Source organism: Halictus rubicundus, chromosome 3, assembly GCF_050948215.1.
Source record: "Halictus rubicundus isolate RS-2024b chromosome 3, iyHalRubi1_principal, whole genome shotgun sequence".
Taxonomy (NCBI): Eukaryota; Metazoa; Arthropoda; class Insecta; order Hymenoptera; family Halictidae; genus Halictus; species Halictus rubicundus.
This window is the reverse complement of record NC_135151.1, coordinates 3372757-3390929: the sequence shown is the minus strand read 5'-3', so window position 1 is coordinate 3390929 and position 18173 is coordinate 3372757. Positions and strand designations below refer to the sequence as shown.

At 45.1% G+C, this 18173-nt stretch overlaps 1 protein-coding gene across 7 annotated transcripts in view; it reads left to right on the top strand.

The window, feature by feature from the left end:
* The window catches only part of Prosap (SH3 and multiple ankyrin repeat domains prosap), a 353559-nt gene that overhangs the window by 257865 nt on the left and 77521 nt on the right, over positions 1 to 18173 (top strand). For 5 of the 7 annotated variants that reach the window (XM_076784864.1, XM_076784863.1, XM_076784858.1 and 2 more), the window contains 2 exons: positions 5408 to 5860; positions 10647 to 10664. In XM_076784864.1, the coding sequence (XP_076640979.1) occupies positions 5456 to 5860; positions 10647 to 10664 (423 nt within the window). In that variant the 5' untranslated portion in view covers positions 5408 to 5455. The remainder of the gene's footprint in view (positions 1 to 5407; positions 5861 to 10646; positions 10665 to 18173) is intronic. The other 2 variants (XM_076784865.1, XM_076784861.1) reach the window with 1 other exon arrangement.

Below are 18173 nucleotides of genomic sequence, written 5' to 3'. Positions count from 1 at the left end.
CGCGGCAAGCTGGTTTCATCGCAACGGGCTTTTATTGCGCGTTTCAACGGCGATACCTCGACACAACCGTTTCCGTCGATCCCATCAATTCCAATTTGATCAATCGGATGAGCGAGCGAGTTTCGTCGCGGCGCCTTTCCACAGCGGATCGAATCATCCGAGATGAATCTTTCTTTCGTTCTAAAACGTCCACTTGCGCGACGATCGTCGAAAACAGCACTTCCGGACACTGCAATCGCATCCCCTTCACTCTACTCGACAAACGCTTTTACTATTTCCCTTTCAAGCAGAATGATCACTGGACTACGGATTTTGTGCGTTTATGACAAAATTGACTAGACGAAATACGAAATTAATTCAGACAATATTTATTTCTGCATAAAAATCCGCAGTCTAATGATCACTTTAATGTCAGACTATGAATAGTTAACCTCGTAACGCTAAACCTACCTTTAAAAGTATCTGATACTTGTTGTCTTCTAGAAATGACGACATTCAATTTATTTGGATTTTGTACGGATCGTGTTATGATACATGCTCTGCTGAATATATTTTATTTAGTCATTTCCCACGAAAGTATCTTTATAATTTCAGTAATTGTAAAATAAAAAATCCGGAACCGGCCATTTTGACCGCCGGTGGTAGGTTTAGTGTTAAGCACTGTACGCCACTATAGTGGCTTCCGCGGAAAGCAACAGTTCGAACGGTACGGACCACTATAGCGGCTTTTGTGCCGTCCGCGACCAGGCGTGCCGTCCCTGAGAGACAGAGTTACGGACGATCGCGCCGTACCTGGGAGATAGTGTTGCGGACGAACTCGCCATACTTAAGAGGTTAAATAGATTTGTATGATTAATCATAATTGAGATAGAAACAAAACTAGCTCGTACTGGTGGAGGCTATTAAAATATGCATTTAGAAACGATGGCTTGACGATTAGTTGCAACCCTAATCTGCATTGTTAAGACTACAAACGCAAATAATCGTTCTTCTAAAACATACAACCGAAGCTACCAATATTCGATTTAATGCTAATATTAGGCAACGTAGAACAAGCTATGGAAGCACAATAATTCACAGTCTAATTTCATCGGGAGGCGAGCGACGTTTCCCATGCACGGACGACTATAGTCGCGTGTGCAACGAAACCGGCTGCATCGGTCGCGCAACAAACACGGGAATCACGTGTATGTTTGTCGCGGCGATTATCGCACGCGTTGCATAATTGCGCGGGGAATCGGCGGATCGATATGGCGCATCTGCGTGTCGAATCGGGCCCGCCACCCTGGAAGATCGATCTTCTCGGATGCATGCGAATATAGTATGTCTCCTCTCTCGCGGCCCGCGGACGTTTATATCCGCTCGAAAGTTTCGAGTGAAAGCGTCGCGCCGCTCGTTAGCGCGTAACTTATCGCTGACCGATGGTTAACCCTGCCGGGAGGTTGGAGGTCAGATTGTAAAACGGCGAATTGCTTTGCCGGTGCATCGCGGTGCATCGACGGGAGACGCGAGCCTCCTCTCGGCTACGCGAAAACGTTTTATGCACCGTTGTGTTCCCGACCGTCTGCAGAATCATTCTGTATGAAAATCATTTGTATGTCGTTCGCGGTCGATGCAGGATGAAATGATTAAAATTGAAAATTTGGCTGTTGTTTCCGAATTAAATTTCACGAAAAATGAGGATTTTTATGGTGGTCTGTTTGAAATTTCGTGAGTTTATCTTTCACGGTTGGTGCAGTCAAAATTATTGAAATTTGACTGTTGTTTCCAGATTAAATTAAATGAGGATTTCTATGGTGGTTCTGTTTCAAGTTCCGTGAGTTTATATTTCACTGTTGTTGCAGAAAAAATTATTAAAATTTGGCTGTTGTTTCCAGATTAAATTTCACGAAAAATGAGGATTTTTATGGCGGTCTGTTTGAGATGTCGTGAGTTTATCTTTCACGATTCTTGCAGACAAAATTATTAAAATTTGACTCGTGTTTCCGAATTAATTTTTACGAAAAGTGAGGATTTCTCTGGTGGTTCTGTTTGAAATTTCATGTGACTCTTGGTTCCGTTGATTTAACCGTAGAAATTTGATTTGTACGCAATTGTTCACCCGATTCCTGTTATTTCTTAGCATAGCTTATTTTTACATGCATCGTTTCACAAACGATGCGACTATGAGGATGATAATGTATAGATTGTTGCGATCGATAATCGCGGTCTAACCGCACCCTAATCGATCCGCCGCGTGTATCCCGCCGCGAGTCCGGTTCCCGTTGGATCGTTATCCAAGCTCGTGTGTCGAACGAGCTTTCCGCCGCGCCGAAAGCGGACTGGCGGAACGCAGCCATTTTCTCCGGCGTCTGCGAGCGAAACATTCTTGCAGGATACTTACGAGACGTCTTGCGAAACCGGGGAAACGTAATCTTCTATACGAAACGTGATGGGAATCTCGGGCCGCCGTGTTTCACAAACTTTTTTCTTATCGCGAGCCGGCGCGGCGCATTTCTGCGATGCACCGTGATCTACGCTGTGTTTGGCTTTTTTTTTCTGGTCTCCGTTCAAAATTAGGTTCTATATCAAACTTCACATCGACCAACATTTTATGACGGACGTTATATATTTCAGACTGGACCTGCAGTCGATTCATTCTTTCACTCATACACGACATTCTTTTATTCATTCAGCACTTTCTTTCATTCATTCATTCTACCGAATGAATTCTAGTGAATTCTACTTTTTATTTCTACGGAGATTCGAAGTTTCGAAATTTTTCTTCAAATATTAGATAAGTGCAAAGGTTCGTGCCCGGTCTCGGATTAAAAAACTACAAGGAATTGATCACGAGCTTCTGTACTGATTTAATGATTAGACGGCGGATCTTTATGGAAAATAAAAATTGTCTGCATCGATGGGAGCCAGATACAGATTTAATTCTGATTAATTTTAGCACGTTGAAAACAGTGTATCTTTATTCTTCAACCACCTTAATTTTTCTCCTGTTCTAAATTGCACCTATCCATTTTCAATATAAATGCATAAAAACTGCAGTCTACTGATAATTGCGAGAGAAAGTATCGGACTGTACCACTCAGATTGGATTTATTGAATCGCAGAAGTCCGTTAGGAAATCCACCGCTAGGAATCGTAGATTTTTGTGAAATTATAAGACAATTTTCATAATTATAGTGGATAAGCGATGATACATTTGCGTGTACCATTCGGACGTTCAAGAGCCCGCATTCGCGAGTATAGGGCCGCGTTTTAGTGGTCCCAAGGTGGCAATAATCGTGACAGCTCGCCGCTATCAGTGCAGCGATTTCCTGGTTTTTTATTCGGCACCGTTAATCGAGAGGATCGCGACATTACGGCAGCGTCTCGACTCCTCTCCCGCAGGATATCTGGGAAAGGATCTCGAGGAACGACGCCTCGGAGGCGACGCCAGACAACGCCGGGTGAGATGAAGAAATTAAAACAGGCCGGCACTCGCAGTTTATAACCGCGGTGCGGCGCGGCGCGGCGGGTAACGGTAAGGGAAGCACGAGATTACCGCAATGGAAATAAAGAAATTGCGCCGAGACGCCCGGGCCACGTCGATTTTTTAACGCTCGTAAAAGCCTTTTATACTCTGCGGCCTCGTCTTGCCTCGCCTTGCCTCGTCTTGCCTCGCCTTGCCTCGCCTCGGTCTCAAACCGCCTCCACGTATTTTTCGCCCGAGCTGCCTCTACGACGCCCTGGACTCCGATCCTGCCGTTTTTGCGTTACGCGTTTCGACCGTCTAATTAAACCTAAGCGAAGCAAACATTCGTAGGACGGGAGCAGATCATCCAAGTTGTGCCTGTTCTTATGGCTCTTCGCGTAAACGAACATCGACGGCTCTGTTTTTTGTAGAAACGTTTTTCCCTAGGTCTTCAACACTAAACCTACCGACACTTCTTGTATACCTGTTCCTACCGTGCGTGGTCAAAATGACCGGTCCTTAAAAGAAGTTATTGTTAATATATTCAACGTAGATAATAGTCAATTTGTTGCTGAATGTATTAATAGATGAACAGCTTCCATAAAGGAAGATACAAATTTATTTTTATATAATTGCAATTATACAAAGAATACTGCGATGCTCTCTACTCGATTTACAAAATTGTACTGTGTCCCCACCTTTGCGGTTTGGACGCATTTGCCGTGAAACAGTATTATCAACCAGGCACGTGCGTAACTTGATAGCGTCGCATTCAATAAGGCGGCTCATTTATTTTGAGTTGGCTATGCCACATTGAGAATAGCCTTTCTTTTATACTGATTGTTTAGGTTTAGAATAGTAAATACCATATTATTAGTAGGACGAGATAAAATATATTTCTTGGGAAAGAAAATAAAACGAGAAATAAATACTGAAAAATACTTTGTATACATACTTTAAGAAAAGTCGTAAGGATAAATAGCGAAGTGATATTGTTGTGTGTACCAAATTGTACGCAGAAGTTTGAAAAGGTCAATTATACTGGCCGTGCTAAGTTTAGTGTTAACCCGTTGCACTCGAAGCTATTTTAACTCCAAAACGAAACATTTCTTCTGACCTAGAATATTTCCCTTTTATATATATTTTTTCATGTTATACATATGGAAATGGTGAAATTTACTTGTACAATACTGAAGTGTTCAGTAGTTTATTAAATACAAACAAATTTAATAATGTAAAAAATATTTTGAATAATGATACAGCAATTTTTAGTGGTTAAGAATCCTCTTCTTATATCTCTTAAAATCTCCAGATCTGAATGAAACTTTTGGAGGACCTAGTTCTTGAAGAAATATTACACATATTACTTTTTAGCAGTCATTGTTCATATTGAAATGTAGTCTTCAAATGTATGTTTAACGCATTTATTAAATGTATGTTAATGTATCTATGTTTGTTCATGTCAAATGTATTTTTGAAACAATTTCATATATCTAAAATTGTGCTGCACGGCTGGATTCCTTATTAAAATATACGCAACGTTGTCATTTGAACGACCCTTGTAGCTTCAATAGTTCCCGCGATATTCGATCGAGTATGGTTCTGATCTCAAACTTTGAGGGCTGTTCTCACCCCTTTAATGTGTACGATGGCTGTTAAAAAAATACGTGTCCAGTATTTTTGCAAGAATTGCGTCCTCCTAAAGCTTCATTAGAATTCATTAAGTCCCTTGTTGGTCTAGAACGTGTACACGAACTACTGACTGGTCCATCCATTGTATAATCAACATACTCAGACTGAAAAAAGCACAGATCACCCTATCTTTGTCTTCGAGTCTCTCACGTCTAACGAACAAAAAGGCAAACTCAAAAATTGCGATCCTCGTCCTCCAGGAAAGCCAGAACAAGAAGAATGATAAAAAGAAGAGCTACGTCTGACAAGTCATCGTTTATGTTTCAGATGTGAGCCAGTGAAGGTGGAATCCCCGAGAAGCGCGAGGTCCTCGCAATGGAGGCGGGACCGAAGCAACAGCAGCAGCCTCAGCAACAGCAGCAGCCACAGCAACAACAACCGCAGCAACAGCAGCAGCAACAACCGCAGCAGCAGCAGCAACAACAACAGCAGCAGTCGCAGCAAAATTCGTCGCCAGCCAGCACGGGGCAGACAACTCCGAGCCAGGCGACCAGCCCGCAAGCCGGCCAGGGCCAAGGCCACACTCAAGGTCAGCAGAATCAAGATGCAGCGGCGGCGGCTGCAGTCGCGGCTGCAACTGCGGAGGCCGGCCCGGTCGAGGAGGGTCTTCTCCTGGCCAGGGTGAACATCCCGGAGCTTTACGTCAGCAAGTGTCTTCAGTTCCCCAAGGATCAGCTCGTCTGGGACGTGAAGCAGCAATGCCTGGCATCCTTGCCCAAGGTAAGCACACCCCGGTTTCGTTCCCTTCTTCTTCTTCTTCTTCTTCTCGTCGCCTATCGTCGACTCACTTCCGACTCATTTCTTCGCGAGGGAATTCCATTAGCGAACGTCCTTGAGGACGCCGGGCTGCGATGAGTCGCGCGGCCCGGCAACCTTGTGCAACTACTCTGCGATTGTTCCGCCGCGATAGCCTAATCGCCGCCCGGCTAAGCGATGCTCGCTGGCTCCCAGGCCGGCCGGAAAGCTTCCCGCCGTTCCTCCTCGTCTTTCGCCTCTCTCTCTCTCTCTCTCTCTCTGGTCTCGGCTGCAACTTTTCCGTTGCACGTTCGATCGTTTCCGCAAATCTTTAACGGTGCTGTTAATTACCTTGCAATCTCGTAAACATCGTCTGTAAAGAATCGGTCCAAACTTGACGACTGAATAACGAATTGATCGTCTACGAAAGATCGTTCTAAACACGACGGGAAAATGAACAATTGGACGAAGAATTGAAACATCGTTTGTGAAAGATCGGTCCAAGTGTCCTAGAAGAATGAAGAATTGAATTTGTAGATTGTTTCATTGGGTACAAAAGTGTGTTCATTCTAAATGTACATTCTGTTCAGCATTAATCGAATTACAACGTTAAAGTGTTTGCACTGAATTTTGAGTACCAAACGATTTGTATAATTCGCTTACCTTCGTAAAGGGTCTAGACTGTGGATGTTGTACATTCGTGACAAGAACGAGCAGATAGAATATAAAACAGTGAATACTCTATAGCCTAGTCTTGCTCGGTCTTGCCCAGAACATTTCCAGACATCTTTTACAATATTTATTAGCATCTTCTCGGTCTCTTGACACTCTTAACACTGGAACTACCAAACCAGTCGAAATGACTGGTGGATGATTTTTTCTTTCACGATTAGTGAAACTATGAAAACGTTTTCACGAGAAATTTTTTAATATATCTCTTCTTTGGAGTACGTGTTACCATAAAAATCGTATGAAACCTGGGCAAATTCAATCTTGCTGTTATTATAAAGGGATAAGTCTAAGTCACGTTTAGGTCTCGGTAGTTCTAGCGTTAAATTGTGCGGTACAGTTGAACAAGAATTTCGTTATCGGATTCGTAGGACGTTCGCGGTTTCCGACGAATCAATCGAGATCTCCCGAGAGAACGAAGGCGCGGATTGGATAAAACGGCAAGGAAACTTTCCGGGGTCCGCCTGGCGGTGATACCAGAACGCGACGAAGATCGATTCCGATCGAAAACAAGCTCGCCCGCGAAGACTAGCGCTTCTAGGAAAGGATCGTGTGTCCTTGCAGCCCGCGATAACCATATGTTACACGCAAAACTGCAGTGATCCCGATCGCAGGCTCGACTCGCGACGGATAATCGGTCATGAGTTCTCTCAAGGACTCGCGCGCGGTCTCTCGAGCTTTCGCGAAACTGCATACGAAGCGTACAAAGTGTACGAGTCTCTCTCCGGCTTACCACTTTGTATGCTGATTTCGCGAAATTGCAGAGAAGTTGCTCTCGGCTTGTAGGCGCAGAGCGAACACACGGAGAGAGAATGAGAGAGAGAGAGAGAGAGAGAGAGAGAGAGAGAGAGAGAGAGGGAGAGAAAGAAAGAAGAGTACCGGAGGCGAGGCCAGATCGGGCTTCGCGGCTCTCCTCTCCTCTCTCGTCGTTCTCTTTTTTCATCGACGGTCGCAGGCTGGAGCCCGCGGAAAGTCACGAACCGCGCAGGATTAAGAGATCTCTGCTCGCTCTTTCTCTCTCTTTCTATCTTTCTCTTTCTCCCCCCCCCCCCCCTCTCTCTCTCACTCTCTCTCACTCACTCTCTTTCTCTTTCACTCACAGAGAACGCTACCGTGCGCTGCGCGCTGCGCTTTTGCTCTCTTTAGCCAGACAAGCATACACTCCCGGCCATAAGTCACCGGACACTCGCATCGCCGCAACAAAATGAAACTTTGAAACCCTTTCGCGATCGTCCGGCCTCTCGTTTTCTCTACGTTCATTAAAATTTTAGCTGCTTTCGCCTCCCCTTTGATTCGTTCGGAAATGACGGGAACGACGGGAAAATGAAACTCCGAGGACTAATGAACTAACATCACATTTTACTACTGTTCGCATTTAGAGAATAGTGTCCATTTTATTTCCATTTCTGGAAATCGTTTCCCTTTCATAGTAATCTTGTAAGGGGTGCCAACCCTTCATTGAAATTAATCCGGAAACAAAAAATAAGGGATTGCTCTCTATCGCAATAACGAATATTCTGTGTATTAATGATTTTCTTGTTAAAACAAGCAAATATTCGGTGACTTATGGACAGAGGTGTGAGCATGTACGGTGGCCCACGAACGTGTTCGAGCGCTTATATTATCTGCAATTAATGTACGTGATATTTGAAGCAACATAGCGTCTGTCAAGAGAGTCACAAATTTTTTCGAACACTTTCGTAAGAGACTGCGCGCGTACCATCGTACGATACATACAGAAACACCGAGCGGCAGAATCCGAAGGTCCTGCGCAGCTCCAGAAGACAATGTGTTCCGGGACAATGGTTGGCTGGACGAAGTTCAAAATATAAATTGTTAAGTACGGAAAAATTGTACCTGGTGCGATCTAGAGCAAAGTTTTGCATATCAGTCTTTTGCTTCTGACCGATCACGCGCGATGAAAACTGGCATTTTCCCTTAGCAATTTATATTGAAAATATTCGCGGAAATTGAATGAAGATTTCGTGAAATCCGATTGGGAAGCAGGTGAAAATGTAGTCTCGTCCAATCATTGCGAACATTTCGGAGCACAGTGTATCCTCGGCGGCTCCAGGCGTGTTTCGCGATCGCATAACAGCCCACATACTAGTCGCACCCGCCACTGACAAGAACAGACACGTACACCTGCGCCAGTATCCTCCCACCCAGACTAGAGCCTAGAAGATACCGATGTGTGTGTGTGGCTTCTGCTTCGTATCGTCGGTAACCTGACGTCGTCGCGCTCTGACATCACCTGCCGCGTGTCAGCCCCCTTCTATCTATATATCTCTATCCCCTATGTATTCCGCGAGTCACGCGATCGAGAGCCCGCAACAACCCTCGAACAACCCCTCTAACGAGACTTTCACTCCCCCTGGCCGCGTGTCAAAGCCTCTCGGCACGGGTTGCGATTCGAGCAAATTGACAGTCGCGGGAAAAATTGACCGGATCAAAGGAAACCGCGCAATTGGCGAATTCGTAGGACCTGCGAGTCTTCCCGAGGCCTCGTTCCAAAATTCCGAATTTTCGATTCCGTTCGGAACGAGTCCGTTGCCGAGCCCGTCCAGTTGTCCGCTTGAGAATCGACCCCTGCAGTAGACCTTACTCCCGGGACCAGTTCGATGACACGCAATCAAATTTATGCTTTCGGCGGATATTTTCCCGCTAATTGGCCGCCGCCGTTGATCGTTGATTATTTGCTCATCGACAAAAAGGAAAATGTATGATAGTCACGCCAATTCATCGAACGAGTTCCGAGGCTCTAGACCCGCGGCAAGATCACACACGCACTGACACTGAACGCACACTACTTCATCATTCGTCTAAGAGCACGCCGGGAAGATGTACGGGCATCGTCGGCGATCGTGGCATAGATCTCCCGGAAATTGCTGTATCACGAATCCGAATCGATTTTGAAGTACTTCAGGTTCTTTGCGACCGAAACTTTCGGTTCTTTGGATTGTAATTTTCAGTCCTACTAATTTTTAAATATTTTACATAAAAAATGTATGCGTATGTTTTCGTCAGCAATTTCTCGTAGGATATTGTATTTGGAACAGGGGTGATTCCTTGTGAAGAAAACAGTTGAAACTGTTTTATAAAAGGCTTCATTCTCAAGGAAACTGAATCGAAAGAGAACTACAGTGATTTCTCTATATATGTCGCCAAGGCCTGGATGATAAACGTCGCGGAATTATCGGACGCCGTCGTATGTCTCTTGGACGATACACGACGCTGGCAAGATCCATGTTGACAAATATCGAGAATTCACTGTACTGTGTCTGTCCACTGCTTGTCAATTCTACTTACCGAGGACATTTTAAAAAGAGTCAAGAGAGTTTTCCAGCTTGCAGCAAAAGATGTACGCGTTGAAGCATTTATTGTACTTTCCTGGAACACCCAAACACCATGGATCTGTTAACAATTGCTAAATATTTTCGACAGAGTGTGCTTAATAATCAGTTTCCTTGAAGACAAAGTTTTATCGAGACGAACGTTCGACTTGAGTTTCACAATGGAATGTCGCCCTGTTTTCGATAGTGGAGGGTATCCACGATGTCCGAGGCCGTACAGGTGTGCGCGCATACTAGATATAAAGAACTAGCATACTCGCGTAGAGCCGTTCAGGCGACATACCCTGTCGGCTAAACCAGACTCTAATTCTTAATCGTGTATTAATTTGATTCTGACCTGTGGTGTTGTTGTTGTTGTTGTTGTTTTTGCTTTTGCCTCACTTGCACGGGGCGTGCGAATACACTACACCCGCCACCACCGAACCACCACCAACCACCGAACCACCACCAACCACCACCATCACCAACCACCACTTCACCTATGTGCTATCGTCTTGTTGGGGCCCACCTCTTCGAACGCGCAACCCCCGTACTGCGTGACAACGCACGCGCGATTCGACCGACAATACCGAACGAAAATACTATACCGAACTATACCTCGGGCCCGACCTTCACCCTGCACCCTACTGGTGTGTGTGTTGCGTCGCGGATAAACCACCGCTTCTCCACCCCTTTCGAGCGCCTCGCAGGTGGCCACTTGGTACAGGGTACGTCTTCACTATTACTAATAGCATGCATCCGACCCCCCACACCCCAACCCCACAACCACCACCACCAACCCCTATGCAACTTGCTACCACCGACCGATAACCGGGTCTTCCTATCGATCGATATAATCCTCCGTCGATGATCGCGTCGTTTCTTCTTCTTCTTTTCGACTTTTCGTTCCGCGACGATTAACGATCCGCGTGCATGCGGCAATTGTTTTTTGCAAGCCTCTTTCCACGACGCGATCGCGAGATGGCGTCCTCTGCGCAACCCGCTAGTCTTGTTTGCAACCCTTGGACTGCCTCCGTTCTCGGTCGAGGTTTAGAGTTTCGCGATTAGATGATCGGCTAGCGATCGATTTCAGGCGGTTGCTGTTGCGCCGCGTGTTAGTTATTAGTGGAACCGATGCATTGAACATGTTATACGCAGGAGAGGTAGCATGCTGCAAGAATGACAATAGTATGAAAACAGGTTCAATGTTTAACCACAGTTGCATCGGGAGACAATAAATAGCCTAGAAGAAGCGCCTATAGTATAGTGTAGCGCAATCGTAGATGTTCAATTAGAACATGAAATATGCAATTACGGCCATCTTTAGAGATGGTAAAGGCTGTACAATTGCATAGGGTGACAGTGTGTAAATACAGTTAAAAATTTAGGTCCTATTTTAACAGGTTCGTGGGAGAAATCCCTTCGGTGGTCCGAGGGTTGAACCGGACCACGCGTTCGGCAATCTCTGAATATTTACTAACCAATCTATCGGATGTCGTTGCCAATGTCGTTGCCACAGGAACCGCTAAAACATGATCAAAGAATACCACGTACGCAGGATAAAGAACAATTTCCTGCGCAGTTGATGCTGATCGAATGCATGAGTCCGGCTTTAGGCTCCCTAATTGCGAGAGCAGGGTATCTCTCCCTGTTTTGCTCGGCTAGGGGTAGAAGAATAACGATGTTCCGGAGAGCAAGGGGTGGAGGGTAGACTGGGGATAGCTCGTAAAAAGAGGGAACGATCGAAGGCGGTTAAACCAATTTTTTCCCCTTTTTTTTTCACCGACCATGTGGAGCACAGTATCGGCGTCTCAGGGGATGTTTCGTCTAGTCACGTCCTGTGTAACGTGTACTCGTCTCTTCCTGGAGCAGGCATGGGCAGAGGTGACCCCGTGGAGCTAGAGAGCTACGAAACCACGCCCCTTGGAATACTACACACACTGATATCAATGGGAAACCACTCATTTTAAGACTAGCTATATAAATTGAGCTATAACCACGCCTTTTCTGGGTACTCTAGACAAAACAAGCGAAGAAGCCACGCCTTCTCGGGGTATTTAATATTGAAACAGAAACTAAACCACGCCCCTTAGTGACACCGTACATAAAAATGGCAACGGATCCCTTTTTCTTCAGGCTATTCAACACGCATAGAGCTGTATCTTTTAAGTGCACTTAAGTATGCAACAAATACTACGCCGATTTAGGGTAGTCAGTACAGAGAAAGCTATAGCCACGCCCCCTGGAGATACTATATTTCAAGTAGAAAACAACAGGACGCCTACTCAAAGTATTCGGTACAAATCAAGGTATGAACAACACACTTCTGTGGGGTAATCTACACAAAGTAGGCATCGAAACCACGCCCGCTCGAGGTACTCAATACAAGGAGAGGTAAAACCACGCCTCTTAGGACACTGTACACAAAGTGAGCAAGGAAACCAGGTGCACAGTAGGAACTCGATACAAAGGGACCTAAAACCACACTTCTCAGTGCACTCTGCACAAAGTAGTCATCGAAAACCACGCCCACTCGAGGTACTCAATACAAGGAGAGGTAAAACCACGCCTCTTAGGACACTGTACACAAAGTGAGCAGGAAAACCAGGTGCACAGTAGGAACTCGATACAAAGGGACCTAAAACCACACTTCTCAGTGCACTCTGCACAAAGTAGTCATCGGAAACCACGCCCACTCGAGCTACTCAATACAAGGAGAGGTAAAACCACGCCCCTTAGGACACTGTACACAAAGTGAGCAAGGAAACCAGGTGCACAGTAGGAACTCGATACAAAGGGACCTAAAACCACACTTCTCAGTGCACTCTGCACAAAGTAGTCATCGGAAACCACGCCCACTCGAGCTACTCAATACAAGGAGAGGTAAAACCACGCCTCTTAGGACACTGTACACAAAGTGAGCAAGGAAACCAGGTGCACAGTAGGAACTCGATACAAAGGGACCTAAAACCACACTTCTCAGTGCACTCTGCACAAAATAGTTATCGGAAACCACGCCCACTCGAGGTACTCAATGCAAACGCCTACTCAGGACACGCGATACAGAAATGCAAAGGAAATCACGCCTGCTCTGAGCTCCTTATCAAAGATTGAGCAAAACGTAAGGTTTTCCTCTCGCACAATTTTGCTCCGAGGGAATGCTCCCGGGGCCAACCGGGAGCGCTCGCCCGTGCCTGTCTTGTAGGAAGTTCCGGTCGCGTGGCGCCATCGAATCGGCAGCTGGTCTCGTTTCTTCGAAGCGATGACGGGGCGAGATTGAAATTCCGCGTCGCGACACGGGACGCCGCCGGGTCGATCGATTCGCTCGCGAGCTGAGCTTTGCGATCGACTTGCCGGCGAAAGCGAGGACGGGAAGAACGCTTTAATTAGTCGCCGGGGATCGTCCCTCGAATCGACGACGGCGCTTCCGTCCTTGCGACGCGACGACGCGACACGATACACGACGGGACGGAGACGGGAACGGGGACGGGACGGGACGGGACGCGAGCGTAGCACCACGAACCGGAGTTATTTCCAGCTCGGTTTGCATGCACTTACAGCAGCTCCCGCCTTTCAGCGCTCAAGTACCATAGAGGATAAGTGCATGTGTCGGTTAAGCGTGCAACTGTACTTCTGCTGACCCATGGTTCACGTTCAAGGGTGACGCGAACGCGTCCCCGAAGGTCACGCGACCACGCAGCTTACTTTCAGCGGAGACGCCGACCGGTCCCGCGTTTCCGCTAGATTGCTGCCAGACCAAACCAACGATTACGTAAATTGTTCTCACCGGCGGAGCTTCTTTAACACTTTGAATGTCCCTTGTCTCCCAGAAATGTTTCACGGCATTGTCTGTCCAGATTCTCAAACGAATTTTCGCGAATCTGCAAAATAGCAGAAGAGCGATAGAGCAACGTGCAGTACCTATCGTGCGTCATGGCATTTCGCTTTTTATTTCGTTAAATAAATTACCTTTATCTCGTAGGATTTTTTGACGATTGCCGAGCCGGCATTCAAAGTGTTAATATACCTTGCGCAACAATCTAGCGGAAGAGACGCGATTCCATCCTCGAACAGCTCTTGGAAGCGTCAGTCTAATCCCTTCGACGTCAGATCGAGATAACACGAGTGAGTAACTTCCTTCTGCCTTCTTAACTCTGCTGTTCTTCGTTACTATTAGCGATGTAAATGACGGTGCAAAAACGGCTGCGCGTATCCTCTGAATCTGAAAGAGTGACGTATCAGAAATGATCGATTTCGAGTGATCCTCTGAAAAGCCTCGCTTCCTCGCAACAGAGTCATTCTCTGTCTGCCGACTCTTCAGCAGGAGTGGTCATACATTCAATTTTCGAGCGACAATCCGCACCGCAAGAGCAATCTAATCGCTCCTGTTGCGCGATCCACCCTCTCCTGAATCAAGAGCTAGGGATCACTCTAATCTTCCACTCTTTCAAACTTGGAGAGCTTGCAGCCGGTGCTGTGCACACTGAAACAAAGGCAACTGCTGTTCTTCTGTTAATGCTATTATATTAACCTGAATGAAGCGAAAATTATTGACTCATCTAGCTGCGAAGTCACTATTACAGAGAGACACAAAGAAAGACAAATGATGCCACCTAAAAATGTTACCGCATCCTCAAGTTTCCATATTTTACCGTCGTTCGAACAAAAATTTTTCTCTTTAAACCAAACTAAAAATCGCGTATGAGGTGTAAAAGTTAAATCCAGTCCAGGATGAAAATTTTGCTACTGCTCGTATTGCAATGAGCAATCGCTTCGCTCTGGAAAAGCGTCGCAACCATAATCGACCGCAGAGGAGACAGCCTGCTGCCTTCAAGGCCGCGGAGCTTCTCAAGTCGCGCAACGACTTTCGTTTTCAGCCGGCTCAACGGAACCGTTGCGTTGGATCGCCAGGATCGATCGCGGTACCTCGATCCCCGGCGATTTTCGATTTTCCGGGCTGGTCGATCCTCGTCTCTCCCGTCGCGTCGATCTTTCAGCTCGGTCGAGCTGTTGCGTAATCCGGAGACTGCGAGGGAAAGCGCCACGGTGCTTGTCTTCGGGGATTAAATATCAAAAGTCATCGAACAGCGCGGTGAAACGAGCCTGATCCGACGTATAGTTTCGCTGTCACGACTGGCGAATCGGCGCGACGCGTGCACGTGGTGGTTTTTAGCGGCGGCGATTACGCGTCTTTCCGAATACTTACTCCCGGAATGATGAAAATCATGTAAGAAACACGGTCACTCGAAGATTCGACCACTTCGATCATTTTACATTCGTGCATTGAATTTTTACCATTGCATGATACCTCGAATGTTTCGATTAGTAAATTCAATGCAAAGTAAAACTGTTTCATTTCCATTTGAATTGTGGTATTTCCCAATTTTGCGTGTAAAGAGCATCAAGTGTAACGAATTATTTAAATAAAAACAAAATGTTTAATATACCACGTTTCTAAGACAGTTTACGTGAAGACGTTTTTGAAACGTATAAAATAATTCTTCCTAGCCCCATACAGATTGTCCTGAAAATTTGTGATTGTGAATTTTGAATAGCTATGAAAATACTTGGAAGATTTCAAACGAAATACGAGGGGGGCAAGATAATAGGGTAAGAGACCGCATTACTGTGCGGGTACCAATTACTGTGCCTATATTAATTACGCTTATGTTTAAGGCATAATGAATATTAAAAAAGAGATATATAACGTGTATATTAACTAATTTTAATGAAAAAAATTGTATATCTCTTTTTTACTATTCATTATGCTTTAAAAACAAGTATAATCAATATAGGCATAGTAATTGGGACCCTTACCCTAGTAAGGAATGTAGGGAGTAGCTGCCGTCGAGAAAACTCACACAACGGTTCATATCATTTGCAGTGCAATAACTATTCATGCATCAATTATCTATTGCACGCGCCCCGCGTTTTTCGTTTTGAATCTTCCAAGTATTTTCATAGGTATTCAAATTTCACAATCACAAATTCTCAGGACTATCTGGCTAAGAAAAATTATTTTATACTTTTTAGTCCGTCTTAAAAACGTGGTATATTACAATTTTTTGTATTCAAGTAATTATTTTCTGCTTTTTAGTCTTGTGTGTGTCGCCATCCAGTTCTGAGCTAAGTTAGTGTAAAATCAATTGCAAAATTTCTACCGAACAGACAAACGGACAGAAAAGAAAGTTAATAAAAACGCAGTAAAAAGGGGAAAATTTCGTGCATTTACAGCAGGAACGCAGAATTTCAGAAAATCGACTATGCCGCACTAATTAAAATTGTTCGGAAATGAATTCTGTTTAGCTTCTGCGTGGTCCGTATACTCGAATGGATGCGGGAACTCTTTGTTCCGCGGAAAAGTCCGCAGTCGATAACGAAATCGTAATACCCGTAATAGCACGAGTCGCGCGTTCAAGTTTTAATCCCGGATCGGATAATTCGTCCCCGGAGATTAATTTAAACTTTCGATCGTTCTGGAAATTTGATCGTCGGAGCGGGACGATTCGGGCGACTGAAAAATAGATGGGAAAGACGGAATCGTTTCGACCCGTCGGCGAAACGGAAACGAGCCAGTTTCCTCGCGGAGGGAATCTTCGATCGTTAACCTATTCATAACGTCGTCCGCTCTCGTTGCCCTAATTTATATAACCCACATTATCACCGGCTCTGCCGCCGCTTCTGACTGTTAGCAGAGTTGTCAGATCTTCTGTTCCCCTATTTCATTCGAAGGAAAAGTGGGGCGTCGCTTTAGCCCAGTTATGCCATGTGTATACGTACGATCCAACGGTGTTGCTACCTGTCCTCCCGTTCATTAGCCAAATGAAAACGTTTTAATCGCCAGGCCGCCGTGTATGCTCGCTGAAAGGCATCAAATACCAAAACATCGAACCGCTTTTACCTGGCTATCGATTTTTTTCTTCTCCGCGCGGCGCGGCGATACACAACGGCGAACGCTATGCCCCGATGATATCTGGCCAGGGAAAAACCGCGTGCACAGAGATTATCGGCAGAAACGATGTCTTATCTGCGCGTGGATCGGCGAAATATCGCGACCTGGTTTTGCAATCGAAACACACGTATCTGCTCGGATCGCCCTCGTATATGTAATACTTTCCTCGGAACTGCCGACTGAAACGCGTCGTTCGTAGATCATCGCAGCCACGCGACTCTCTTCCGAGGACTAGCACAGGTACATTCATTTTCCTATATTAATTCCTCATTGCCGAGGTGGATTTCAAATAGTGGACGAAGTTGCTTCCGGATATGTGATCGAAAACAGTGATAAGTTCGGATCTAAATGGATTTAAGCGAAGCTGATTCCACGATAGATAGGATCTCCGTTTACTAAAGGTTAGCAATCCGAGAGCTACGTCTACCTGGAATTCAAACATTTTTAGATATGACAGCAAGTATCGCGAAGCAACGCTAGTACAATTTTCTTTGTAATATACATAGTTGGATTATCGTTCGTTTCATCCATTTTGTGGCCCTTCATTGCTTCAATTCCTAGCCTCGCCTATGTTCAAATATTTGTTTCATACTTTCTCTAGAAGATCTTGCGTAAGTGTACATCATTCCCAGCGTAATTAATAGTTTACGCAGTGGATGTACCGGTACATAAAAAGAAACAAAATGATAATGGCATAAAATGGCGTAAAATGAGCAACGCTTGTTCTTCATGTGTTCTAGCACTTGCTACACAGAGGAAATTTAAATAAGCATACTTCTATAGAGAAGATTACAGTCTGCCTGCAGAATAGAAATTTCAAAATAAAATTCCACTAGAATTCTACATTGCAGTACAACAGTGAATTCTCTATACAGGCCCACATAACTCTTAACAGCTCAATATCTCGAAAACTATGCCATCGATTTTAAAGTTCTTGGTCTTAAATTGCATGGATCTGAAGGGCCTTTCTAATTACATAAGCGTGAAGTAGCGCCCCCCTTTCCATTTGAAGGGGGCCGGGGGTACCTTTATCATTTTAAATAGAATCCCCTATAAAACGTTACATACTTAGTCTGAAACATTTTTTTGTCAGATGTTTCCATAATGAGATATAACAGTTTGAAGTTTCGACTTGTACAGTCGGGTACGATATTAAGTGGACACTCTTAAAAATCGCATAACTTTTTTAAGGTTGGTCCAAATGACTTGAATATTTTTTTACATGTTAGACCGACTAATTTTCTAGACAATGAGTAAACAAAAATTTCTTTAGATTGCAATTGGT